Source organism: Oratosquilla oratoria, chromosome 39 (genome assembly GCF_046742065.1).
Source record: "Oratosquilla oratoria isolate Oo_2021 chromosome 39, ASM4674206v1, whole genome shotgun sequence".
Classification (NCBI taxonomy): Eukaryota; Metazoa; Arthropoda; class Malacostraca; order Stomatopoda; family Squillidae; genus Oratosquilla; species Oratosquilla oratoria.
The window spans coordinates 44,875,570-44,899,404 of record NC_134815.1 but is presented as its reverse complement, the minus strand read 5'-3'; the positions used below and the strand labels follow the sequence as shown (position 1 = coordinate 44,899,404).

Genomic DNA, 23,835 nt, shown 5'->3' with positions numbered 1-23,835 from the left:
ATATGAAAAGAATAGAGTAGAGATGATTATGATGGAAGTGGAGGACAGGGATGGGAAGAGCAGGAAGTTTGTGGTCAATTATGTGCCTCCTTAAACGGCTTCGTGGGAAGAGAGAGAACACAAAAATATGTTAGAAGACACAAGAATAACACTAAATAAGATAATGGAAGATGGAGGAAGAATAGTTATAATGGGTGACTTTAATTGTAAAGAAATCTGCTGGGAAGAGATGACAGTAAAGTGTGGAGACAACCTATGGGGAAATGTACTACTTGATATGATTATAGAACATACAATGACGCAATGGATACAAGAGAATACTAGGTATAGAAATGAGGAAGAACCATCGAGACTGAACCTAATAATCACATCAGAACCTGAAATAGTGGACAAGATTGAATATAAGACACCAATAAGTAAAAGTGACCACATATTGGTTGAACTGGAACTAAATGAGGAAAAATACATGGAAAAAACGAACAATATAGAAAGGAAAGATTGATGTATGGAAAAACAAACTTTGATAAAATAAGAGAATTCTTTCAAAAAGCAGACTGGGAAAGGATACACAAGGAGGAAACAACAGTAGAAGAGAAATGGAATATTTTGACAAAAATTTATAAAGGAGTGGAAAAGTATGTTCCAAGACAAAAACAAGAAAAAGAATATGTAAAGTGTTGGTACAACAAAAGATGTAGGGAGTTAAAAGACAAAAGGGATAAAGCTTGGGTAAAATGGAAGAAATACAAAAGACCTGAAAATGGAAAATATACACTAGTTATTGAAATCAATATGTACAAGTGTGTAGAGCAGAAAAGAGAAAATACGAAAAAGATGTCATAGAAAAATGTAAAGATCAACCAAAGCTATTTTATAGATTTGTAAACAACAAACTGAAAAACAAACAAGAATTAGTGAAACTACAAGGAGGAATTGAATACACAGAGGAAATAGAAATGGCAGAAATTATGTACAAGCATTTTAAATCGGTGTGTACGAGGGAGACCACACAACTTAGAGATGTCGAGTGGGAGGAGAAAGTCCCCCCTATGAAAGAGATAGAAGAAGCAAGGAAAGAAATAATGAATCACTTAAGCAATCTCGATGTCAGAGAATCGCATGGACCAGATAAAATGGCAAACTGGATTTTGAAAGAATGCAGGAATAAACTAACAGACAAAATACATAGTCTAATAAGCAGTTTATTGAAAGAAGGAAAAGTTTCAGAAGATTGGGAAAGAGCAAATATAGTACCAATACATAAAGTGGGAAACAAGGAAGACCCTACTAAATATAAACCGGTCTCTCTTACAAGTGCGATAGCTAAAATTTGTGAAAGAATTGTCAAAATTAGATGGGTAAGACATTTGGAAAAAAAAAAAAATACTAAATCCAAGGCAATTTGGATTTAGACAAGGACGATCATGCGTCACAAACTTAATATGTTTCTATTCAAGGCTAATAGATGTAATACAAGAAAGAGATGGATGGGCTGATTGTGCATTTCTAGACCTGAAAAAAAGCTTTTGATAAGGTGCCACATAAGAAATTTCTAAAGAAATTAGAAACTGCAGGAGGAATACAGGGCAAACTGCTGAAGTGGATGGAAGACTTTTAGCATGAAAGAAAAATGAGAGTGGTGATAATAGACAAACATTCTAATTGGGATAAAGTGATTTGTGGAGTTCCACAAGGAACAGTTCTGGTCCCAATAATGTTTGCTATATATATTAATGATATGGATAAAGGAATTGAAAGTTATATGAGCTTCTTTGCGGACGATGCAAAATTGTTGAAAAAAGTGAACACTGTAGAAGATTGTGAGTCGCTGCAGAACGATCTCAATAAAGTACGGGAATGGAGTAGGAAATGGGAGATGGAATTCAATATTTAGAAGTGCAGTATAATGGAATTTGGAAGAAGCAAAAAAAAAAAAAAATAGTGGGATCATACAAAATGGGAGAGGAAGAAATTAAAAAAGTAGAAAATGAGAAGGACCTGGGAGTCATTATTATGACTAATATGTCCCCTGAGAAACATATAAACAAAAATTTTGGAGAAACTTATAATTTAATGAGAACAATCAAAGTGGCATTTACATACCTGGACGAAGAAATGGTGAAGAAAATACTAGTCACTTTGATAAAACCAAGATTGGAGTATGTAGCGACGACGTGGTCACCAAGTACAAAAATGTATAACAAAACTTGAAAGAATACAAAGAGCAATTACGAAGAGAGACTAGCAAAACTTGAGCTGCAGACATTAGAGCAAAGAAGAGAGAGAGGAGACTTGATAACTATAAAATCATGAAAGGCATAGAAACTATTGATAGAGAGGATCTAATAAAATGGGATAGTAGAGATACAAGAGGACACGGAAAAAAATCAAGAAAGACAATTATAGAAGAGACCTGAAAAAGAACAGCTTTCCCTACAGGATAATAGATGTTTGGAACAAGTTAGATGAAAATGTGGTGTGTGCAAAAACGATACACGAATTTAAAAACAGTCTAGATAAAACGAGATATGAAGACGGGACACCACGAGCATAGCTCCCCTTCCCGTAAAATACAACTAGGTAAATACAACTAGGTAAATACACATATATATGTATATATATATATATATATATATATATATATATATATATATATATATGTGTGTGTGTGTGTGTGTGTGTGTGTATGTGTGTGTGTGTGTGTGTGTGTGTATATATATATATGTGTGTGTGTTTATATATATGTATATATATATATATATATATATATGTATATATATATATATATATATATATATATATCTATATATATTTATATATATATACACACACACAGTATATGTTACTCATTTCTTCCACTTTCTGTCTTTATATTTGAATATTATACAGTGTTCCCCTCAACGCATTTCAGCCCACCACTCTTCCTTCCCTACTTCAATGTCATCCCCTCGATTGACTCCACAAATGTTTTTATTTCATGGCTATGCGAGGCCGACTTTAAGAACAAAATAATTCATTGTTTTCCAGGCCAAGTTTTCCCTTCCCTCTAATGGTGGACGTTGTATTTTCCGATTGAATTTAAGCCTTTAAGAAGATCAGAAACTCCTCATGTCAAACTGAATGCGTTTGGCCTTAACCAGTTGTTTATAGATATTAATCGAAATCGCTTTTAACAGCCAGAGGTTCCTGTGAGCTAAGTAGAATATTGTGTGATTTTTACAAGAACAAACTTATTAAAATGTCATCTAGCGCCAGCAGTAGAGCTAACTTAGTTCCAGGAATAGAACTAACAGAGCATTAGGTTTCATTGATAGGACGGTTACGAATAAAAGTGCAGAGGTAGTTATCAAGTTCTATCTGGCGTTAGTTAGACCCACCCTTGACTATACGTTAAATTTGGTCTCCATCCTCTAGAATGGATATTAATTCACTAGAATCAGTACAGAGGAGAATGACCAATATAATACATGAGCTCAGAAATTTACCTAACGAGGACAGTCTTAGGTACCTTACTGTAATTTATACTCTCTGGAAAGACGCAGAGAACAGGGTGATCTAATAGAAGTGTTTAAATGGATCAAGAGCTTACAAGGATGATGCAGACAAGGTTATCATATTAAGACAACATGGCAGGACTCGCAGCAATGGATTTGAATTGGACAAATTTAAATTTAGGAAGGAAATAGGCAATAAATGGTTTATCTAGAGTGATCAACGAATGTAATAGACTTATTAACCATGTAGGGAGCACTGCAACTATCGGTTATTTTAAGAGGTTTGATAACTTTGTGGATGGGGATGATAAGTGATAATGGACACGGAACTGCCTAGTGTAGGCCTTATGGTCTCGTGCAGTCTCATTCTTATGTTCCTACGTTTCTTTTTCTAACGCCGTACCAAATTTGATATATTCGTTTGTGTGTTTGTTGATATTACTCTGCAATCTAGATGCATGCCACTTCTAATAAATAATTTGACTGATGTATTTCTTTATTCATTTAATTGTATTAATCTGTATACGACATTGTTATGGATCTAAAGGCCTCATGTCGATCTCCTCTTGCTTTGTTATTGTAATCATTGCAATCCCTTGTAGAAGTTGCGCCAGGTCTGCTACCTCAGCTAACCATCGATTTCTTTTATTTTCTTTCTTTTCCTGTTCCATGCCTTTTCCTTGTGCGCGACTCTACCGCTCTCCTCTGTCGTCCGTCGTCTGTCACCACCGCCGGCCCCGCGCCTGTAACGGCTTCCTGTCTGCGTGTCTCCTCCCATTCTACCGTCTGATAATTCTGTCTCCATGCATGGCTTCTCCCTCCCCCTCCCATCCCGCTCTTCTCTCTTCCTCCTTATGGTCACATTCTTAATGTTGTGTTTATTTTTATTTAAATTTAATTTGGCGAATCGCTGTTTGAGAATTCATTGTCATGTTTTGATTTCTGTCCCTTTGATTATATCCGACCCGGCCTCTCGCGTGTAAACCAACACGAACGCACACACACTTTATCTTTTTCTCTCTATTTATCTTGCTCTCTATCTCTTTTTATCGTGCTCTCTCTCTCTCTTTCTTTCTTTTCCTGTCTCTCTTTCTCTCTATCTATATCTCTCTTTGTTTCTCATCCATATTGCTTCAACTATATTCTTCCCATTTCCGCATTCCTCCCATGCTCTGCACCCGACTTCTCATTAATAAAAAACGATTTCGTAATACTTCTTTGTTATTGATTACTTCTCGAAATACTTCTTTTGTGTTTCCTTTTCGCCCTGTACCCAACTGTATAAACCTTTTTTCACCAACCCTTCTGTCTTCTTTGATGCTCTCACTCACAATCCCTCAATGAATTATTTTCACCTTTTCGCCCGCAATCCTCCGCGATTACTCCCTATATTTCATTTTATTTTGTATTGGCCCTCTGCTGTCTTTCCTCCCGTATCTATTCGCCCATCCACTCCCCTCTTCAAAGGATCGAGTGGTGAGTACTTTTTAGAGATTTGTTTGCCTGACTGGTCTAGAAATGTTTGTTCTTATTTTCTCCTTCGATAAACAGTCGGCGAGCACCCGTTAGACGTAGGCCTGGTAAATTCACTTGTTGCGCCTACTGTTGCATGATTACTTGGTTATTTCTGTATATCTGTTAACTTACATTGCTCACTGCTTGAACCATCTTTGTGTTTTTGTATCTCTGCAATGATTGTATTATCTAATATGAACACATGTCTTGTGGTTTTCTCTATTACCTGAATTTTACGCTATTGTGATGCCCCTCTTTGCTTGAGATTGTGCACCCATCACATTTGCGTTATATCTTCTATAGGTATTTCGCTCCAGTAATAAAGTTATTTCAGAATACATTTAGTATCTTTCTGTAAATTTAAGTTAAAATGAGAGAAATACGCTAATGGCAGCGACATCAAACCGATAATTTTTATGACAGTTGCATGCAGGGTGCGAACCCGCTGTACTCGGCTATCCGTAAATTACCTGTACGGTGCCCTAGACCACTACACCACAGAGGCTATAAAATCCTTGAAACCTGGAATCGAACTGATTCCCGAGGGAAGGAAGATCACTTATTACGGCGATCCGAATTCCTGTTTTACTCAAGGACCAGCCCACCAGTGGTATGGGGTAAGGACCGGGACGAACCCCTTTCACGCTTATCGCCATTGTAACTATGAGAGAAATACGCTAATGGCAGCGACATCAAACCGATAATTTTATGACAGTTGCATGTAGGGTTCGAACCCGCTGTACTCGGCTATCCGTAAATTACCTGTACGGTGCCCTAGACTACTACACCACAGAGGTTATGAAATCCATGAAACCTGGAATCGAACTGATTCCCGAGGGAAGGAAGATCACTTATTACGGCGATCCGAATTCCTGTTTTACTCAAGGACCAGCCCACCAGTGATATGGGGTAAGGACCGGAACGAACCACTTTCACGCTTATCGCCATTGTAACTATGAGAGAAATACGCTAATGGCAGCGACATCAAACCGATAATTTTTATGACAATTGCATGCAGGGTTCGAACCCGCTGTACTCGGCTATCCGTAAATTACCTGTACGGTGCCCTAGACCACTACACCACAGAGGCTATAAAATCCTTGAAACCTGGAATCGAACTGATTCCCGAGGGAAGGAAGATCACTTATTACGGCGATCCGAATTCCTGTTTTACTCAAGGACCAGCCCACCAGTGGTATGGGGTAAGGACCGGGACGAACCCCTTTCACGCTTATCGCCATTGTAACTATGAGAGAAATACGCTAATGGCAGCGACATCAAACCGATAATTTTATGACAGTTGCTTGTAGGGTTCGAACCCGCTGTACTCGGCTATCCGTAAATTACCTGTACGGTGCCCTAGACCACTACACCACAGAGGTTATGAAATCCATGAAACCTGGAATCGAACTGATTCCCGAGGGAAGGAAGATCACTTATTACGGCGATCCGAATTCCTGTTTTACTCAAGGACCAGCCCACCAGTGATATGGGGTAAGGACCGGGACGAACCACTTTCACGCTTATCGCCATTGTAACTATGAGAGAAATACGCTAATGGCAGCGACATCAAACCGATAATTTTTATGACAGTTGCATGCAGGGTTCGAACCCGCTGTACTCGGCTATCCGTAAATTACCTGTACGGTGCCCTAGACCACTACACCACAGAGGCTATAAAATCCTTGAAACCTGGAATCGAACTGATTCCCGAGGGAAGGAAGATCACTTATTACGGCGATCCGAATTCCTGTTTTACTCAAGGACCAGCCCACCAGTGGTATGGGGTAAGGACCGGGACGAACCACTTTCACGCTTATCGCCATTGTAACTATGAGAGAAATACGCTAATGGCAGCGACATCAAACCGATAATTTTATGACAGTTGCTTTATAGCCTCTGTGGTGTAGTGGTCTAGGGCACCGTACAGGTAATTTACGGATAGCCGAGTACAGCGGGTTCGAACTCTGCATGCAACTGTCATAAAAATTATCGGTTTGATGTCGCTGCCATTAGCGTATTTCTCTCATAGTTACAATAGCGATAAGCGTGAAAGGGGTTCGTCCCGGTCCTTACCCCATACCACTGGTGGGCTGGTCCTTGAGTAAAACAGGAATTCGGATCGCCGTAATAAGTGATCTTCCTTCCCTCGGGAATCAGTTCGATTCCAGGTTTCAAGGATTTTATAGCCTCTGTGGTGTAGTGGTCTAGGGCACCGTACAGGTAATTTACGGATAGCCGAGTACAGCGGGTTCGAACCCTGCATGCAACTGTCATAAAAATTATCGGTTATGTTAGAGTGTTATCATTTCTCTTTTTTAAGCGCATGGTAATTTTCTCCAAGAATATTGCGATTTTATAACGGTCCCCTTCACGTCAATTTGCCACTATAAATCTGGCCACGTCATCAGCGAATATGCTCGAGTTACATGTATATACACGAATTTTATGTTCACCTCTGTCATGATGGTGCGATTGGTAGTATGTACGCGTGGGAAAGTTGAACTTAAACTTCGTGTATATGTAATACGAGCATACAATTATAAGAAATTGTGCTGAACTTATCTCTATCTTGATAGCACAATGGTCTAAGTCACAGTTCACTTGTTACGTCTCAGCTGGGTTCGAGTCCTTAGCTTAACTACATTTCAGTTTCCGTATATGCTTCCATCGAGCTCTTAGTCTCGAACGTGATGGCATGGAATTAAAGTGAAAATTAATGTAGTTGAAAAAATTAATACTTATGTACTGGGGACCATTCAGTGTGTGTATAATAATTTCCCACCCGTACATACTACCAGTTGCACTATAATTGCGGGGGGTGTTGAACATAAAATTCATGTATATGTAACCCGAGCATACAAATATGAAAAATTGTGCTCAACATATACCCTTCTTGATACCGCAATGGTCTAAGTCACTGTTCACTTGTTACGTCTCGGCTGGGTTCGAGTTCTAAGCTTGACTACGTATAAGTTTCCGTATATGCTTCCATCGAGCTCCTTGTCAGTCTCGATTATGATAGCATGGAATTAGAATGAAAATCAATATGGTTGAAAAGATGAATATCTATTTACTGGGGACCAGTGTGTGTGTGTGTGTGTGTATTTACCTAGTTGTATTTACCTAGTTGTATTTTACGGGAAGGGGAGCTATGCTCGTGGGGTCCCGTCTTCATATCTCATTTTATCTAAACTATTTTTAAATTCATGTATTGTTTTTGCACACACCACTTTCTCATCTAACTTGTTCCAACTGTCTATTACTCTGTGAGGAAAGCTGTTCTTTTTCAAATCTCTTCTATAGCTGTCTTTTTTTATTTTCTTTCCGTGTCCTCTTGTATTTCTGTCATCCCATTTTATCAGATTCTCTCTATCAGTAATTTATATGCCTTTCATGATTCTGTAAATAGCTATCAAATCTCCTCTCTCTCTTCTTTGCTCTAGTGTCTGTAGTTTAAGTTTTTGTAGTCTCTCTTCATATGATAGTTTTGAGAGTGTTGGTGCCAGTTTTGTGATTGCTCTTTGTATTCTTTCAAGCTTTTTTATACATTTTTTTGTACTTGGTGACCATATCGTTGCTGCATATTCCAATCTTGGTCTTATCAGGGTGATTAGGATTTTCCTCACCATTTCTTCATCCAGGTATGTAAATGCCACTTTGATTGTTCTTATTAAATTATAAGTTTCTCCAAAAATCTTATTTATATGTTTCTCAGGTGACATATTATTCATAACAATGACTCCCAGGTCCTTCTCATTTTCTACTTTTTTTATTCCTTCTTCTCCCAAATTATATGATCCTGTTTTTCTGTTTTTGCTTTTTCCAAATTCCATTATACTACACTTTTTTGTATTGAACTCCATCTCCCACTTCCTACTCCATTCTTGTACTTTATTTAGATCTCTCTGTAGTGATTCACAATCTTCTTCAGTTTTCACTCTTTTCAGTAGTTTTGCATCATCTGCAAAGAAGCTCATATAGCTTTCAATTCCTTCATCCATATCATTAATATATATAGCAAACATTATTGGGGCCAGAACTGTTCCCTGCGGGACACCGCTTATTACTTCATTCCATTTTGAGTGCTGATCTCTTATCACTACTCTCATTTTTCTTTCTTGCAAAAAGTCTTCCATCCAATTTAGCAATTTACCTTGTATTCCTCCTTCATATTCTAATTTCTTAAGCAACTTCTTATGTGGTACTTTGTCAAAAGCTTTTTTTAGGTCTAGAAATGCACAATCAGCCCATCCATCTCTTTCTTGTATTATATCTATTAGCCTTGAATAGAAACATATTAAATTGGTGACGCATGATCGTCCTTGTCTGAATCCAAATTGCCTTGGATTTAGTACGTTGTTTTTTTCCAAGTATTTTACCCATCTACTTTTGATAATTCTTTCACAAATTTTTGCTATTGTACTTGTTAGAGAGACTGGTCTATAGTTGGTAGGTTCTTCTTTATTTCCTCCTTTATATATAGGTACTATATTTGCTTTTTTCCAATCTTCTGGAACTTTTCCTTCTTTTAAGGAACTGCTTATTATGCTATGTATTTTGTCTGCCAGTTCATTCCTGCATTCTTTCAGAATCCAGTTTGCTATTTCATCTGGCCCATGCGATTTTCTGACATCAAAATTACCCAAGTGTGTCAATATTTCATTCTTTGTTACTTCTATTTCTTCCATAGGGGGGACTTTTTCTTTCCACTCAATCTCTTCAGGTTGTATATTTTCCCTTGTAAACACTGATTCAAAATGTTTGTTCATAATTTCTGCCATTTCCATTTCCTCAGTGTATTCAACTCCTCCTTGTCTTAATTTCTCCAAGTCTTGTTTGTTTTTCAGTTTATTGTTTACAAATCTGTAGAATAGTTTTGGTTGATCTTTACACTTTTCTATAACATCTTTTTCATATTTTCTTTTTTCCTCTCTGCACTTTTGTACATATTCATTTCTATAACCAGTATATATTTTCCATTTTTCAGGTCTGTCTTTTTTCCATCTGGTCCAGGCTTTGTCTCTTTTGTCTTTTAACTCCCTACAACTTTTGTTGTACCAGCATTTTACATATTCTTTTTCTTGTTTTTGTCTTGGGACATACTTTTCCACTCATTTTTTGTAAATTTTTGTCAAAATATTCCATTTCTCTTCCACTGATGTTTCTTCTTTGTATATTTCTTCCCAGTTTTCTTGTTGGAAGAATTCTCTTATTTTATCAAAGTTTGTTTTTTCATACATCATTCTTCCTTTTCTATATTGTTCATTTCTTTTCATATATTTTTCTTCATTAAGTTCCAGTTCAATCAATATGTGGTCACTTTTACCTATTGGTGTTTTATATTCAATCTTGTCCACTATTCTAGGTTCAGATGTAATTATTAAGTCTAGCCTCGATGGTTCTTCTTCATTTCTATACCTAGTGTTCTCTTGTATCCATTGTGTCATTGAATGGTCAGTAATCATCTCAAGTAGAGCATTTCCCCATGAGTCATCACCACTCTTTACTGTCATTTCTTCCCAGCAGATTTCTTTGCAATTAAAGTCGCCCATCATAACTATTCTTCCTCCGTCTTCCATTATTTTAGTTAATGCTATCTTTGTGTCCTCTAACATACTTTTATATTCACTCTCCTCCCATGAGGCTGTTTTCGGAGGCACATAATTGATCACAAATTTTCTGCTCTTCTTATCTCTGTCTTCCACTTCTATCATAATCATCTCTACTGTATTCTTTCCATATATGACACCTTTCACGTTTATATCCTTCTTAGTCAGGAACATAACTCCACCCCCTTGCTTTTTCTCTCTGTTTCTAATCCAATAATTGTATGCATCATGTCCTACACTGTTGGGTGGTAGTGGGCCTTTTAATTTTGTTTCTACAATTCCCATTATGTCCGGTTCTTTTTCTTTCAAATAATCATTCAGCTCATTCAATCCTGTTATTAATCCATCTATATTTGTGTAAGACACTCTTAGTTTTCTGCCACTTCCATTGTGTTCTCTGTTTCCCTTATGTTTTTCTTTTGTATGTCGAACTTCCTTAGTTTCATGTTCACTACTCTCCAATAGAATCTCTCTTTCTCTGACTCCGTTCTGTTCTCGTTTTTTGTCTTAGCTTCCAGTCTTTTCTGCTTTTCTTCCTCTCTTTCCTCTTTATTCATTTCTCTTTTTATCCATATCTTTTTGTGTTGTTCACTTGTTGCTAGTTTCCCTGTTTTGGATAAGATATTCTCTGCCGTTGTTTGTGACTTGAATTTAATCTTAATTGGTCTGGTCTTGTCTGTGCTATACTTTCCGAGTCTAAATTTCTCTTCGATTTGTTTCATAATTTCTGGTTCATCTTCCTGAACTGATTCTAGTAATTGGCTTACTTTTTCATTTTCCTCTTTGATTCTTGTGGTTCTATCTGTGTTGTGTTTCTCTTCCATTCCTAATATAATTATACATTTCTTCTTGTCTGCTAAATCCCTTACTATATTCTCCTTTGTCTCATCACTTTAATAACTGAGTCTTCAGTATGTTCTTTCAATTGCTGTTTGACTATGTCAGTGAATGAAACCTTATTTCCTTCTTGGGTTTTCTTCCAATTTTTACTTTCTTTAGCTATCGTTTCTCTGTTTTCTTTACTATTCTTCTTCAATTCCTCATTCTCCACCTTTACCTCTCTTAACTGTCTTTTTAGGTCTTCTATTTCATCAGTTAAGTTTTTATTCGCCTTTTCCAGTTCTTCCAATCTTTCAACCCTTTGTAAAATGGTGTTCATATGACCTAACCTACTCTCCAAGTCCTCGATCACCTTATCAACCTTCTTCTCTAGTCTTGTCAGTCGGGGGGGGGGTTTGTGTCCCCCCCACTCTCTTTAAATCCCTTGAAAATATTCTCATCACTTTCTACTGTATTGTTCCTATCTATACTTCTAATCTTTACATTCTTATTAGACATTCCGTCGTCCTCCAGCTCGTCTTGTGGTCGTTTGTTTACTTTTCGGCGGTCTGTTTGGACCAAGTCCTCTACTTCCTCATTACCTTCCATTTTCCCAGCAATCCCTCCCCTTCTCCTCTTTCCTTACTTTCCCACTACCCCACGAGCAATTTCCCCCCACCCTGTAAATACAAAAAGGCACTTCTCTTTGCGTTGGGATCCACAATCTGCACTTTTCTTCAGAACGTTCTTCAAGCCGTCCGTTCGTTGAAAGTGTGTGTGTGTGTGTGTGTGTATGTGTATATATGTATATATATATATATATATATATATATATATATATATATATATACATATAAACAGAACGTCAGATTTATATGATTATGTACGTATGTATATAAGTATATATGCATACGTATGTGTTATATATATATATATAATATATATATATATATATATATATATATATGTGTGTGTGTGTGTGTGTGTGTGTGCGTGCGTGCGTGTGTGTGTGTATGTGTGTTTACCGATTGGAATGACGAATCTGTGAAGTACGAATTCCCGAGTTTTAAATAACCGCGCCAGCTTTGTTGCTGCCTTTGGTCGGGTGTATGATACCAGGTGCCTGGGGTCCTGTGCAAACTTGAATGGCACCCAGTTTACGAGGGAGAAACAGTCATGGTTATTGAAGTTATAGAGGGTTTGAAACTGAGTGTGAATATGAAATCCTTATTCAGCCTACTTCTTCACATAGAACTACGATATGATTGACTTCTTTAACCATAGGCTACTGGTATACAAACATGTAGTGAAACAAATTTTTTAGATATTAAATGAAATCTTAGATACTACCTTCCAGGTCGTTCCCCAGCTTTTGTTCCGGGTTTATATTCCCAATTATTCTAAAGTATTCCTGCCTCTTACTTGTAAAAGAACGCTCAGACGTATACAAACGAATACTTAGTGACCTATTAAGAGTTGTAGATTCATTTCTTTTGCAAGGTTCGATTTTTGTCGAAGCGCGGAAAATATTGGTAAGTTATCATTATTAGTATCTTACCAGGTACATTAAGTATCTTACCAGGTACATTAATCATTTCCTTAACTTTATCAATCTAACCACAGCTCCGTATGTGTACACGGATTGTTAGATTCAGTTAACCGAAGAATCAGGAAGATAATCCCAGTATTTGGTGATGTAAATGTATTTCGATTCAGCGGCTGAAATAAATAAGTGTTTTGGACTTGAGGGAGTTTTGAAAAAACAAACGAAAATAAAAATTTTCATTGGGTCAGTATAACGACTAATGTGTAATGAACTTTCCTTACACATGTCGCTTAGAAACCAAGCAAATACCAATATGCTCTGTGTATACATTTTCTTCAATAAAGTTAGTTGGGCCCAGAGTAAGGTAATATCATTGTAGCCGATTATTGTACATGTGAAACACTATGCGAGCATGTTACAAAAGGAACCTTTCCTGTGTGGTGTATCCTTAAATATTTTGCATTGGTCCTAGTTTTTGGCATGTTCTGCTTTGTTTGAAATCATTGTTTCATACTTTGATATACAAATGAGTCCCATTAATTAACGTTTTCATCATACTAAAATTTTTCTTGATATAAATGTTTACCTTTTGCTTCAGAAGTTATGTTTGGTTCCTTAATGATAAATATTATTATTTACTTTATAATTCCATCATTTACGATGAAAAGGTAAAACAGTTTTTGGGCAGCAGGATTCTTCTCCTATTACTACAGAACTGTCACTACTGAATGTGAACGCTTAGGTCATAGGACGGCTTCCTTATTAAAGTAGTCAGTAGTACCATTATTTACTGATCAGATGGTAAGACACTGATCTCTGTAAATTTAGTTTAATTTACGTGTCACAGCATTTTAATTATGTTTAGATTCATTCTTGTAATACTGAAACAATCTCCAGACAATTTCCTAACTCGTATTTTCCAGCTCTACCTTACTTTATTCAGCTTCTCTTACGTCTACCTTCCGCTTTCCTCTATACCATCCGCTATTTATTTTCGCGTTTGTGTTCTACTTATCCTCGTAGATTAAAACTAGAATTCTGTCCCATTGTTGTCTCATGATTGTGAACATTTTCTGAAAGGATGCAACACCCTGGGCTTACCCACTTCTGGATAGAAAACGTGAATCAAGCGATTTTTTTTTTTTTTTTTTTTTTTAATCAGAGTTACAATTACAGACTTGGACTTCAGCGTGCCATATGTGAGGGTATATCCATAACAAGTATGTCTAGATGTTTCTTACTTAATTATCGAACAAATGTGATACTAGACTTGAAGCTTTCATTGTACCACATGTTTGTACCTCATTCTGTCCCTGCATTATGCTTTCATTGCTTGCGCTTTCGTTCAAAATATACATTTTCTTTTCACTGCATTTACTTAATATTTATACCTCTGCTGCATTCGGTGTATATCTACTTTTCATTCACTATTCCTTATGTTATAGATCTCACTTGTCTTTAGCAAACGTGACTGCACTGATCTACATATTCTTGCATATTTACAACCGTTACACCCTCTGAAATAAACCGTATTTATCATTTACTTGTTTCCTAATTATTCTCATCATTTAACTCAACATTGTACTATGTTTCTTTCAATGTATTTTCAGAATAAGATTCATTCGTACATATCAACTCGTGCCCATACATTCAGCAAATTATAACTACGTAATGATTTTCCTTTGTGCATTTGTTCCGATTTGCAGATATTGGCCACCTATCTATGTTTGGGTTATACTTATAACCATACACACACACACACGCACACAAACACACACACATACATACACACACGGCTTGTATGATTAACGTAACGGGCTCCCAAGTTGTGGAACAGAGTTTGCACCGCGAGCAGGGCGTGAAAGCTTTCACCAATACCGCAATCATTACTGCCCCCCTTGAGCAAGAGGAAGGGTTTGTTGTTTGTGCAAGAGATCACATTATTACCCAGTGATCGAACTATATGAGCTTTGAACTCTCATTCGGTTGGGTAATAGTTGTTGATCTCTAGCCCAGCAAGTGATCCAAGACTAAGACAGTGATGGGTACACACACACATTTTCATTTCTTCAAATATTTGCTGTCTCTAACAGTGATTTATGGAATTGTGATATTTCAAACTTATGGACACTTTAGATGACCCTTCCAGAACACTAACATATTCACATATTCCCGTAATTGAATATAAAGTTAAATTAATTAGCTTCTAATTTAAGTATTCCCGCCACACACTGTTTCGAGTTCGAATTTCTGAAGCTGATTATTTTGTTGTCGTTCTCTGCCCAGGTCATCGAGCTCTTCAGCAACATGACTTGGACGAAGGAGGAGCACACTGTCAGCGAGTTCGAGATCGTGGAAAACTGGCGAACTCCATGGACTGGGATTTTTGTGAACCTTCTAATCTACATGGCATTTACGGTACTGGTCTTAAATTGAATTAACGGTATTGTATTTGATACACCCGTTTTATTAGTCGTCGTTGTGTAATTTAAGTCAAAGACTTCAAGACAAATGGGCAGGCGCACGCCTCGACCCGTGGTTCTTATAATAAAAACAACATACTTTTTTCCGAATTTTATGTGGTGGCAATGGTTTGTATGTTGTTTCTAGGGGCAGCCTACCATTATTTTAAATTGAACCTTTCCCACTACGTCACTGCGGTTGCCCGGTTGCGCAACAGGCTATGGCTGTTGCCTGCTCCAGTAACAAGTGACCGTCACTGGCAGTTGCTGTCAACGGTTTCGGGTGATTTCAGCCCAAGGTGATTTCGGCCCGGTGATTTCAGCCCAAGGTGATTTCGGCCCGGTGATTTCGGCCCAGAAATCACCGGGCCGAAATCACCAGAACTCTGCAGGGTAGGACGTTTCGGCCAGTCCTCCAAATGTTGCCATTATTATTTACTTATTATTGAAAGAAAATATATTATTAAAAGAATAAAAAAAATACTTATATATCATTTCAAGTAACAATATTTTTGCACATACTGTGTGAAAATGAAATGAAATTTATGAAACAAATTATCTAAATTGAAATTATACAACTTTCATGTGTGGACTAAGGTAAATGGTGTTATTGTTGCACAAAAAGTTGCCTAACATTGATAACATATTATAACAAGGAGTCTAGGGTTGGGTTGTTCAAAAAACTAATTCTGGCGTTAGTTTATCTTGATGTTAAATGTCATGGTAACGCTCTGTGTTACCATGATGTTTAATGTCAAGATAGATTTAACGCCAAGATAGTGCAAAATTTTGTTTTGAACAACCCAGCCCAGAAGTTCAACATCATTAGTGAGCATGCAGGAGGGGAGCGCATCGAATGTAGGATGTTTCGGCCACAGACGTTTCGGCCACTGACGTTTCGGCCAGAACTCTGCAGGGTAGGACGTTTCGGCCAGTCCTCCAAACGTTGCTATTATTATTTACTTATTATTGAAAGAAAATATATTATCAAAAGAATTCTAAAAATTACTTATATATCATTTCAAGTAAAAATATTTTTTGCACATACTGTGTGAAAACGAAATGAAATTTATGAAACAAATTATTTAGAATTGAAATTATACAGTGCACCAAGCCAGGGCACCAAGTCTTCAAGCTTAAAAGGTTATTTTCGCTGGGCCGAAATCACCTGATCCCGCCGTCACCGACCGTCTCTTTTTCTTGACCAGCAAAGCCTACAGCAGCACCTCCTCCTTTGATGCCATTTTTTATCGACTAATGAGATGATGAGAAAGGATTCCACAACTCGGTGACAGTCACTGGTTGCCCGATACTTTCACACTAGGCAACTAGTGACGGTCACTAGTTGCCTATTGTGAAAGGGGCCTAAGATATTGTAGTATGATAGTCGGTGTTCGTTGACAGGCCAGTTTCATGTTGGTCCTGTTTTAATGAGGGATGGTGACTTGAACGCAAACGGTCTTTAAGGTAATAGATTAAACTTAAGAACCATTGAAAAAACATTTCATGAATGTCATGTAATGTATTGCACATGACGGTTTATCATGCTTCTGCTAATTACAATACCAACCAGTTGTGATAAGGTTGTGCACGTCTGACTGTATTTTCTTGTATAATATAGTGAGTAAGACACATGTTTTAAAGAGTACAGGTTCTTTTGAAGGTACACTTCATACACACATGTGATCAATTTTTTTTTTCTTCTTCTTTTCCAGTTTTGTGGCAGCGTGGTCGCCAGCACTTTACCTGTACCTTCTGGTATTTTCATTCCCGTCTTTAAGATAGGTGCAGCCTTAGGAAGAATAGTCGGAGAAGCTATGGCATCAGGATTTCCGAATGGTCTACGATATGGAGGACACAATCATATCATTATACCAGGTATGTTAACCTCTTTCACCACTTTAAGGATAAAATTATGTTTGAGTTACAAATTCTGTTCAGCTTCACGACTAAACTATCCTTGAAATGGATAGTTCTGTCTTCTAAACCATGAAGTTAAGATTGTGTGCTAGTGAGTATGTACCTATGCGCATTCTTTAGCGCAGCAAGCAACATATGCCAGTTCGTTGATCCCACATCATATGATATATTCTACTCATATCCTGTGCATATATTCAACCCGTATCCAGCCCTACCTATTCCTGTAACATCCTAATATGTAGATGCTCTATATGTATCCATGTTCATAATGTAATCCTGTATATACAGTACTACCTCTCATTAACGGACTAAAAGGGGGGTAACGGTGTCCGTTGATGTGAATAATCCGTTGATTTGGAGTGGTTTTTGGGTGGCATAGTGATTGCACAGCACTAAACAACAGCAAAAACACCGAAAACACAGCGAAAACACCGCAAACACAGCTAATTAACGTCCGTTAATGAGAGGTAGTACTGTACTATATAAGTATGTCTTGCATAGACATGTTAGACGTGGCACCTCTGTATGCCCGGACAAAGACGCATGAGGCCTACAGCCTAGGGTCAGTTAGGAGTAAGCTGCTTGCGTGGGTTGAATGTAACTTACTTAATAATACCAAATATCACATACTGTAACCTCAACTCTTGTTGGCTCTATCCACATGCGTAATCATGGTGAACCACCATAGGCTTAAGGGGTCATTTTAGCTGCACCTCACCCGACCCACAAAAACTTAGGGTAGTCTTATACAGTAAGTGTACCCCCCCCCCCACAAAAAAATCTTGAAAATGAAAGCCTATGGGTCGTCTTATACATCGAGTCGTCCTATATGCCGCGATATACAGTAATTAATTCCATGATCATGGATCATTATGTAGATTGTTATATTGAAATATGATCTTATGAAATGTAGAATAGTCTGAATAGGTCGATTTGTTAATATGTCAGGTGGGTAGCAATCTTATTTCAAGACACACCTCCCACTTTGTAGGTTGCTTAAGCATTGAAACATTTTTTATTAGAACTTAAGTTATTATTTAGAATTGAGAAAGGATTACAATTCTATTTACTACTTTGCACAAATACAATAATTGATTATTTAATGTGATGGTCTTTTTTAGGTGGTTACTCCATTGTAGGTGCAGCAGCATTAGCTGGTGCAGTCACTCATACCATTTCCACATCTGTTATTGTCTTTGAACTCACTGGACAGATCACCCACATTCTTCCTGTTATGGTAAGTATTTCATGTAAATATGAGAAAAAATGGGTTTGTAAAACACTATATGGGAAAAAACTGCAGATTGCAAATATTTCTTAAGATCAATGCATATTTTCATTGCATTTATACCACAAAGCAATATTTTTATCATGTGCCTTAGGTGCCAACAACCCACTAGTAGAGGTGTCATTCGATACTATTTCTAAATCTTTGTATCTTTATTTAGAGCTGGGGAGAACAGTGTCGGTTTATCCTACAATAAAAATCTAAATGAACAAATAGCCTAGAGGGCAATTCTCATTCATTTATTAACTGCACATGCACTTACTACCTGTACCAGTTGGTATTTTATACCATCTCCTGACTGTTTCTCTTAAACAAGATATGGTACATATCACCGCAAAACTACACGAAACAGTACCTAGAAGGCTTCCCTTGAAGCAGGCATGTACACATAGAGTACACATTAACCATCTCACGTACAAGAAGCATAACTAGTGGAGTCTTGCAAGGCTCAGTTCTTTCACCCACTTTACTCAGCTTATACCTGTACAACATTCCAACACCTACTCATAGTGAAACCAATACACAAATCACGTCCTATGCCGATGACATCACTCAGATATGAAATGCACGTCTAAACGCCCATAGATCAATCAAAGGTGCAAGCTTCGGACAAAACAACGACTCTAAAAACTAATATACCAACAATACATAGGTTTGTGTCAGAATATGACAATCTAGCAAGGGTAGCACCAGTCCTGAGTATACAACACCACAGATCACAGGAAAGACAAAATTAGGCACAATGAATAATCACTAATTGTGTGGAGACAACACCTCTGGATCACTTAAACATGGAAACAGGAAGTTTGCGTTTCCACAAACATCTCAAAGTGTACGGCAGTATATAACATTCACTAAGACCCACAACATCCACTGCGCTATATGAGAGACACCTACCAGCACAGGCGCATCAGACAGATCCCGAAACATTACTGGAACACAATCCACATCACCTCCCACTAACCCAACAATCACACTAACATGAATAGACACAGTTTGCAAAGATGACATGATTAGGGGTAGGAGACTTGCAGGATCTCAAAAGGGCTATTGATTCCCTCCATAACACCAGTATTATAGTTAGTTGATGTCAAAGGTCACCCAACAAAAACAGCAACTTACAAAGGACAATCACAAACATATCATTTAAACATACCTTGCACTAAACAACATATGTACCCCTTCCACACATGCACACACATCAAGCAAAGAATGATTAGTGTCACATACAAGTACTTCAGGTCACCCTAAACAAGACACTATGCATAATCACTGATTGCACAGAGATAACACCCATAAATCATCTCTCTCTCGCCCAGTTCATGGAACAATCTCGAAGTCCTGGAAAACCAGGTTCTCCGCACTGTCACTGTGTCCCCTCCATGGACCAGTGTGGTGAATCTTAGGAAATGGGGGTTACCTCTCTTCACCTACAGATGAAGAGGCTTGCTTCATGTCTTCTTGTCCAACTTTGGACTGGTCTAAGGGTGAGTGAAGTACAGCCCTCCCTCTTGAGTGTCCTAGAAGTGAGGGAGATCCCACTGGCCACTCCTGGAAGACCCATGCAATGTCCCTTTTGAGTACAATAGAAGCGGAGATCCCACTGATCACTCCTGAAAGACCCATGTGGTGAGTGCAGTCCGTGCCTTTGAACTCCGGCCCTCATCCAGATTATGCCCCCCCTTCCCCTGTGGCGATCTCTCTGCGCCAACTTTCAACTTTTCCACCTCAATGGAAGGAAGTCTGACTATGACCCAACACGGCTACGACCCATGGTCCTTGAGGCCATAAGGTCCATCACCCCCCCAGCGAGGCTGTCGTACTACACGGACGGCTCTGTGGACCACTTCACAGGAAGGTGTTTCACAGCTTTTACAACCACTAATGGGATGACTGCTTCAGAGAGCGAGTGACAGAAGCTCTATTCTTCAGACAGAGCTTGCTGCCATCTCCAAGGCCCTGGACCACGCTCTCTCTGCTGGGCAGGGGGCAGTCGTGATCTACACAGACTCAAGAGGTGCGATTGACATTATCCAGTCTGGGAAGACAAAGGATAACCTCTACTTAACAATATCAATTCAGCACTTTCTGTACTTCTTGGACCAGCATGGAAGGTCTGCAACATTCCATTGGATCCCAGGGAACACCATTTTGGATGATGCTGCCAAGGCAGTGAGGAGGTTCAGCACAGTCACACTGCCCCTGACACCTACAATCACACAGATCAAGGGCATTACCAGCAAGAAGGCCATATTAATGGCCAGGGCCAACCTCAGGAGCAAACCTCATATTTCTGAATTAGCACTGTGGTACTACCTTGTCACTAAGTACGAGACAGTCCACCTACCTCCAGTTAGAAAGGCAGAATCTACAGTCCACAAGACCTGCCTAGGCTATTGCTGTGGGTGACATGTGCTATGTGTGGGAAGAAACAATTACAAAAGCTGCAAACTCTGGGACAGAGGTGCAACAGCCCCCTCCACTACTACCTGCTAGAGTGTAGAACCATGGCTATCCTTTGCCTCAGACTCAACCCGCCACTCACCGCTGCGGGGGTGGTGCGGCACCTCACTGTCTTCACTTCTGAGGCAACCCTCAGCTACTTGGGGGCACACCCTCCCCTGGCACTGCCTGCAGTTGAGGGGTGCCATCCCCTCCCCTGAGATCAGGGTGCCGATCAGGGTGCTACCCCCCTCTCCTGAGATCGGAGTGCCCCCACTAATGACAATGGGATCGTGTTAACAATGACATCGCATGAGCAACAAACTGTATATATGAACTGTTTTGGACCACCTGGAAGGTTAAGGTCCGAGCGGGTGCTGGCCCCACAAGCCAAGAAAAAAATCATTACTAGAGAACACTGAGTTTTGCTTTTCCGCAAACATCTCGACATGTGGGGCAGACAATACACTGTATCTCCCAAATGATACCTGCAGCACCCATCACACTACACGAGAGACCACATGCCAACACACCAAGCAGATCCTAGAACTACTGCAATACAATATATATCATCCCATCATCTCCAACAAACCACATACATTTTTCATAGAGCCATAGTCCCTCTGAAGCTTAACAAGTTCCATTATATCTTGTGGCCTCCTGGCTAATACAGTGGTAGTGCTATGGCCTCCTATCATGGGGCCAACAGATTGACCCCCGTCCAGGTCTGTGAACTTAGGCTAATTGGGGATGTTTCTGCCATGGCTGGGCACCATGGTGGGGAGCCGAGGTTTTCTTCGGCTGGTGTTCTGAGAAGTCATTGAGACTGATAACGGAACTACCCGGCAACTATAACTAATTTTTTACTACTGATGCGTGAGTCAGAAATCAACCTCAGTGAACAAATTAGGATTCACTATTTCATTACTCACTTATGAACTCTGTTATTCATTTAATACATGGAATCTAGTTTATTGGGGAGGGTGGAGCAACAATGTGTATCTGTATGTGATGGTTCTACCAAATGAACCTGAGAGAATCGTCTACCCATCACCTATCTTCAGTACAAATAAACACCTTCAGGTGAGGACTGGTGCTCGGTCTCCAGACTGGGTGAAGCATCTCATTATCAGCTAGACTATTTTTCCTCTAAGTTTTTGCAAAGAGAGATCTGAAAATCAGTGGCTGCTTCCCTCCTACTTGCCAATGGCAAAGAAACCGACACACTAATGCAGCACTAAGAGCAATATGTTTTGTAGAGAGACCTATGGGAGGGCTTAGGACATTGAAACTCAAGGCAGCAGTCATTGCTGCTAGTATATTAGAACCACTGTCAAGCAGAACATATGATAGGAAAAACTCCTTTGAAACTATCCTCTCATTTATGTGATCATAAATATTCTTAGTTATACCCCTTATATATAAACTATTACACTTAGAATCTTGAATTTACAAGCTTCATTCTTAAAAGAATAATTTCCTAGAAATAAAGCAGAAAACTAGATATCTGAATTATAACAAACGATTGGTCTGAAAATACTATTTGAACACATCTATTATTGTATTTCATGGGTTCCCAATCATATTTGGAATTTTCAAGAAGAATTTGATGTTCAGAAATCTAATAGAGATGAACATAGAATAAATACATTTTTGCGTGTCATAGCTCATTGTAAAGGAACAAATAGGATGATGTAGCTAATGTCCAACTATTGATGTTCATGAGTTTTGATATACCCAATATTTTGTATTGACCATATATAATAATTGTTGCCTTGAGTTTCACTGTCTGGAAACCCACAGCCTTACTTTAACTAGCACTGGTCATGACCACTCCCAAAAATCCTTTGAGAAAGAAACATTGGATATCTGTGTTGTGTTACTGTAAATTTGTTTCTCTCACCGCCTGGTAGGGCGAGGAAGAGGAGGAAAAAGTATTTGTCAGCTCTCTTTATGTGAAATAGTGGATAAAAAATAGTCAAAGTTGATAGAGAAATTTTGGGTACAGCCCGGAGACCGATTGCCGAGGGCTGCACCTCCAGATGGAGGTAAGGATGCTGCTGGGGTTTGAAGGTGAGCAGTGGGGCTAGTATTCTCTTTGACATCCATCTCACAGGACCACCACAAGCAGGTACCCAATGTTGGTGACGCAGATTTTGATAAGAATATAGATATATCACATATATTTGTGTTTTGGTGTGGTCTTCCAAATGATGCAGGGCTGCTAGAAGTGATTTCAGACATCATCTGAATATTGCCTTTCTAATCATTCATCACAGATTGCTGTCCTCATCGCAAATGGCATTGCACAGCTTTTGCAACCCTCAGTGTATGATTCCATCATTCAAATTAAGAAGTTGCCTTACTTGCCAGACATCCTGACTGCCACATCAGGAGCATATAATATTTATGTGGAAGATTTTATGATCCGAGATGTCAAATATATATGGTATGGCATAACGCACAGGCAGCTCAAGAACATTCTCAAGGAAAACAAGAAGATCAGGTCTTTGCCACTAGTAGATTCTCCAGGTAAGTGGATTGTGAAACATATTTTTTTGTGAATCTGATTTGGAAATTATCATAGTTGTATTAGTCCTCCTTGGTGTTTGTCTTAAAAAACCCAATTGTAAACTGAGAGATCAGAAAATAAGTTGAAAATAATGAGGGTTAAATAGGTATGTTATGGGCAATGCCTGGACCCCCTCCCCCCCCCCCCCAAAAAAAAAAAAATCCA

At 38.6% G+C, this 23,835-nt stretch overlaps 1 protein-coding gene across 6 annotated transcripts in view; it reads left to right on the top strand.

Annotated features, from left to right (window-relative positions):
• The window catches only part of ClC-a (chloride channel protein 2), a 343,237-nt gene that overhangs the window by 233,707 nt on the left and 85,695 nt on the right, over positions 1 to 23,835 (top strand). For all 6 annotated transcript variants that reach the window (XM_076176794.1, XM_076176797.1, XM_076176796.1 and 3 more), the window contains 4 exons: positions 15,273 to 15,404; positions 17,164 to 17,326; positions 18,490 to 18,605; positions 23,378 to 23,630. In XM_076176794.1, the coding sequence (XP_076032909.1) occupies positions 15,273 to 15,404; positions 17,164 to 17,326; positions 18,490 to 18,605; positions 23,378 to 23,630 (664 nt within the window). The remainder of the gene's footprint in view (positions 1 to 15,272; positions 15,405 to 17,163; positions 17,327 to 18,489; positions 18,606 to 23,377; positions 23,631 to 23,835) is intronic.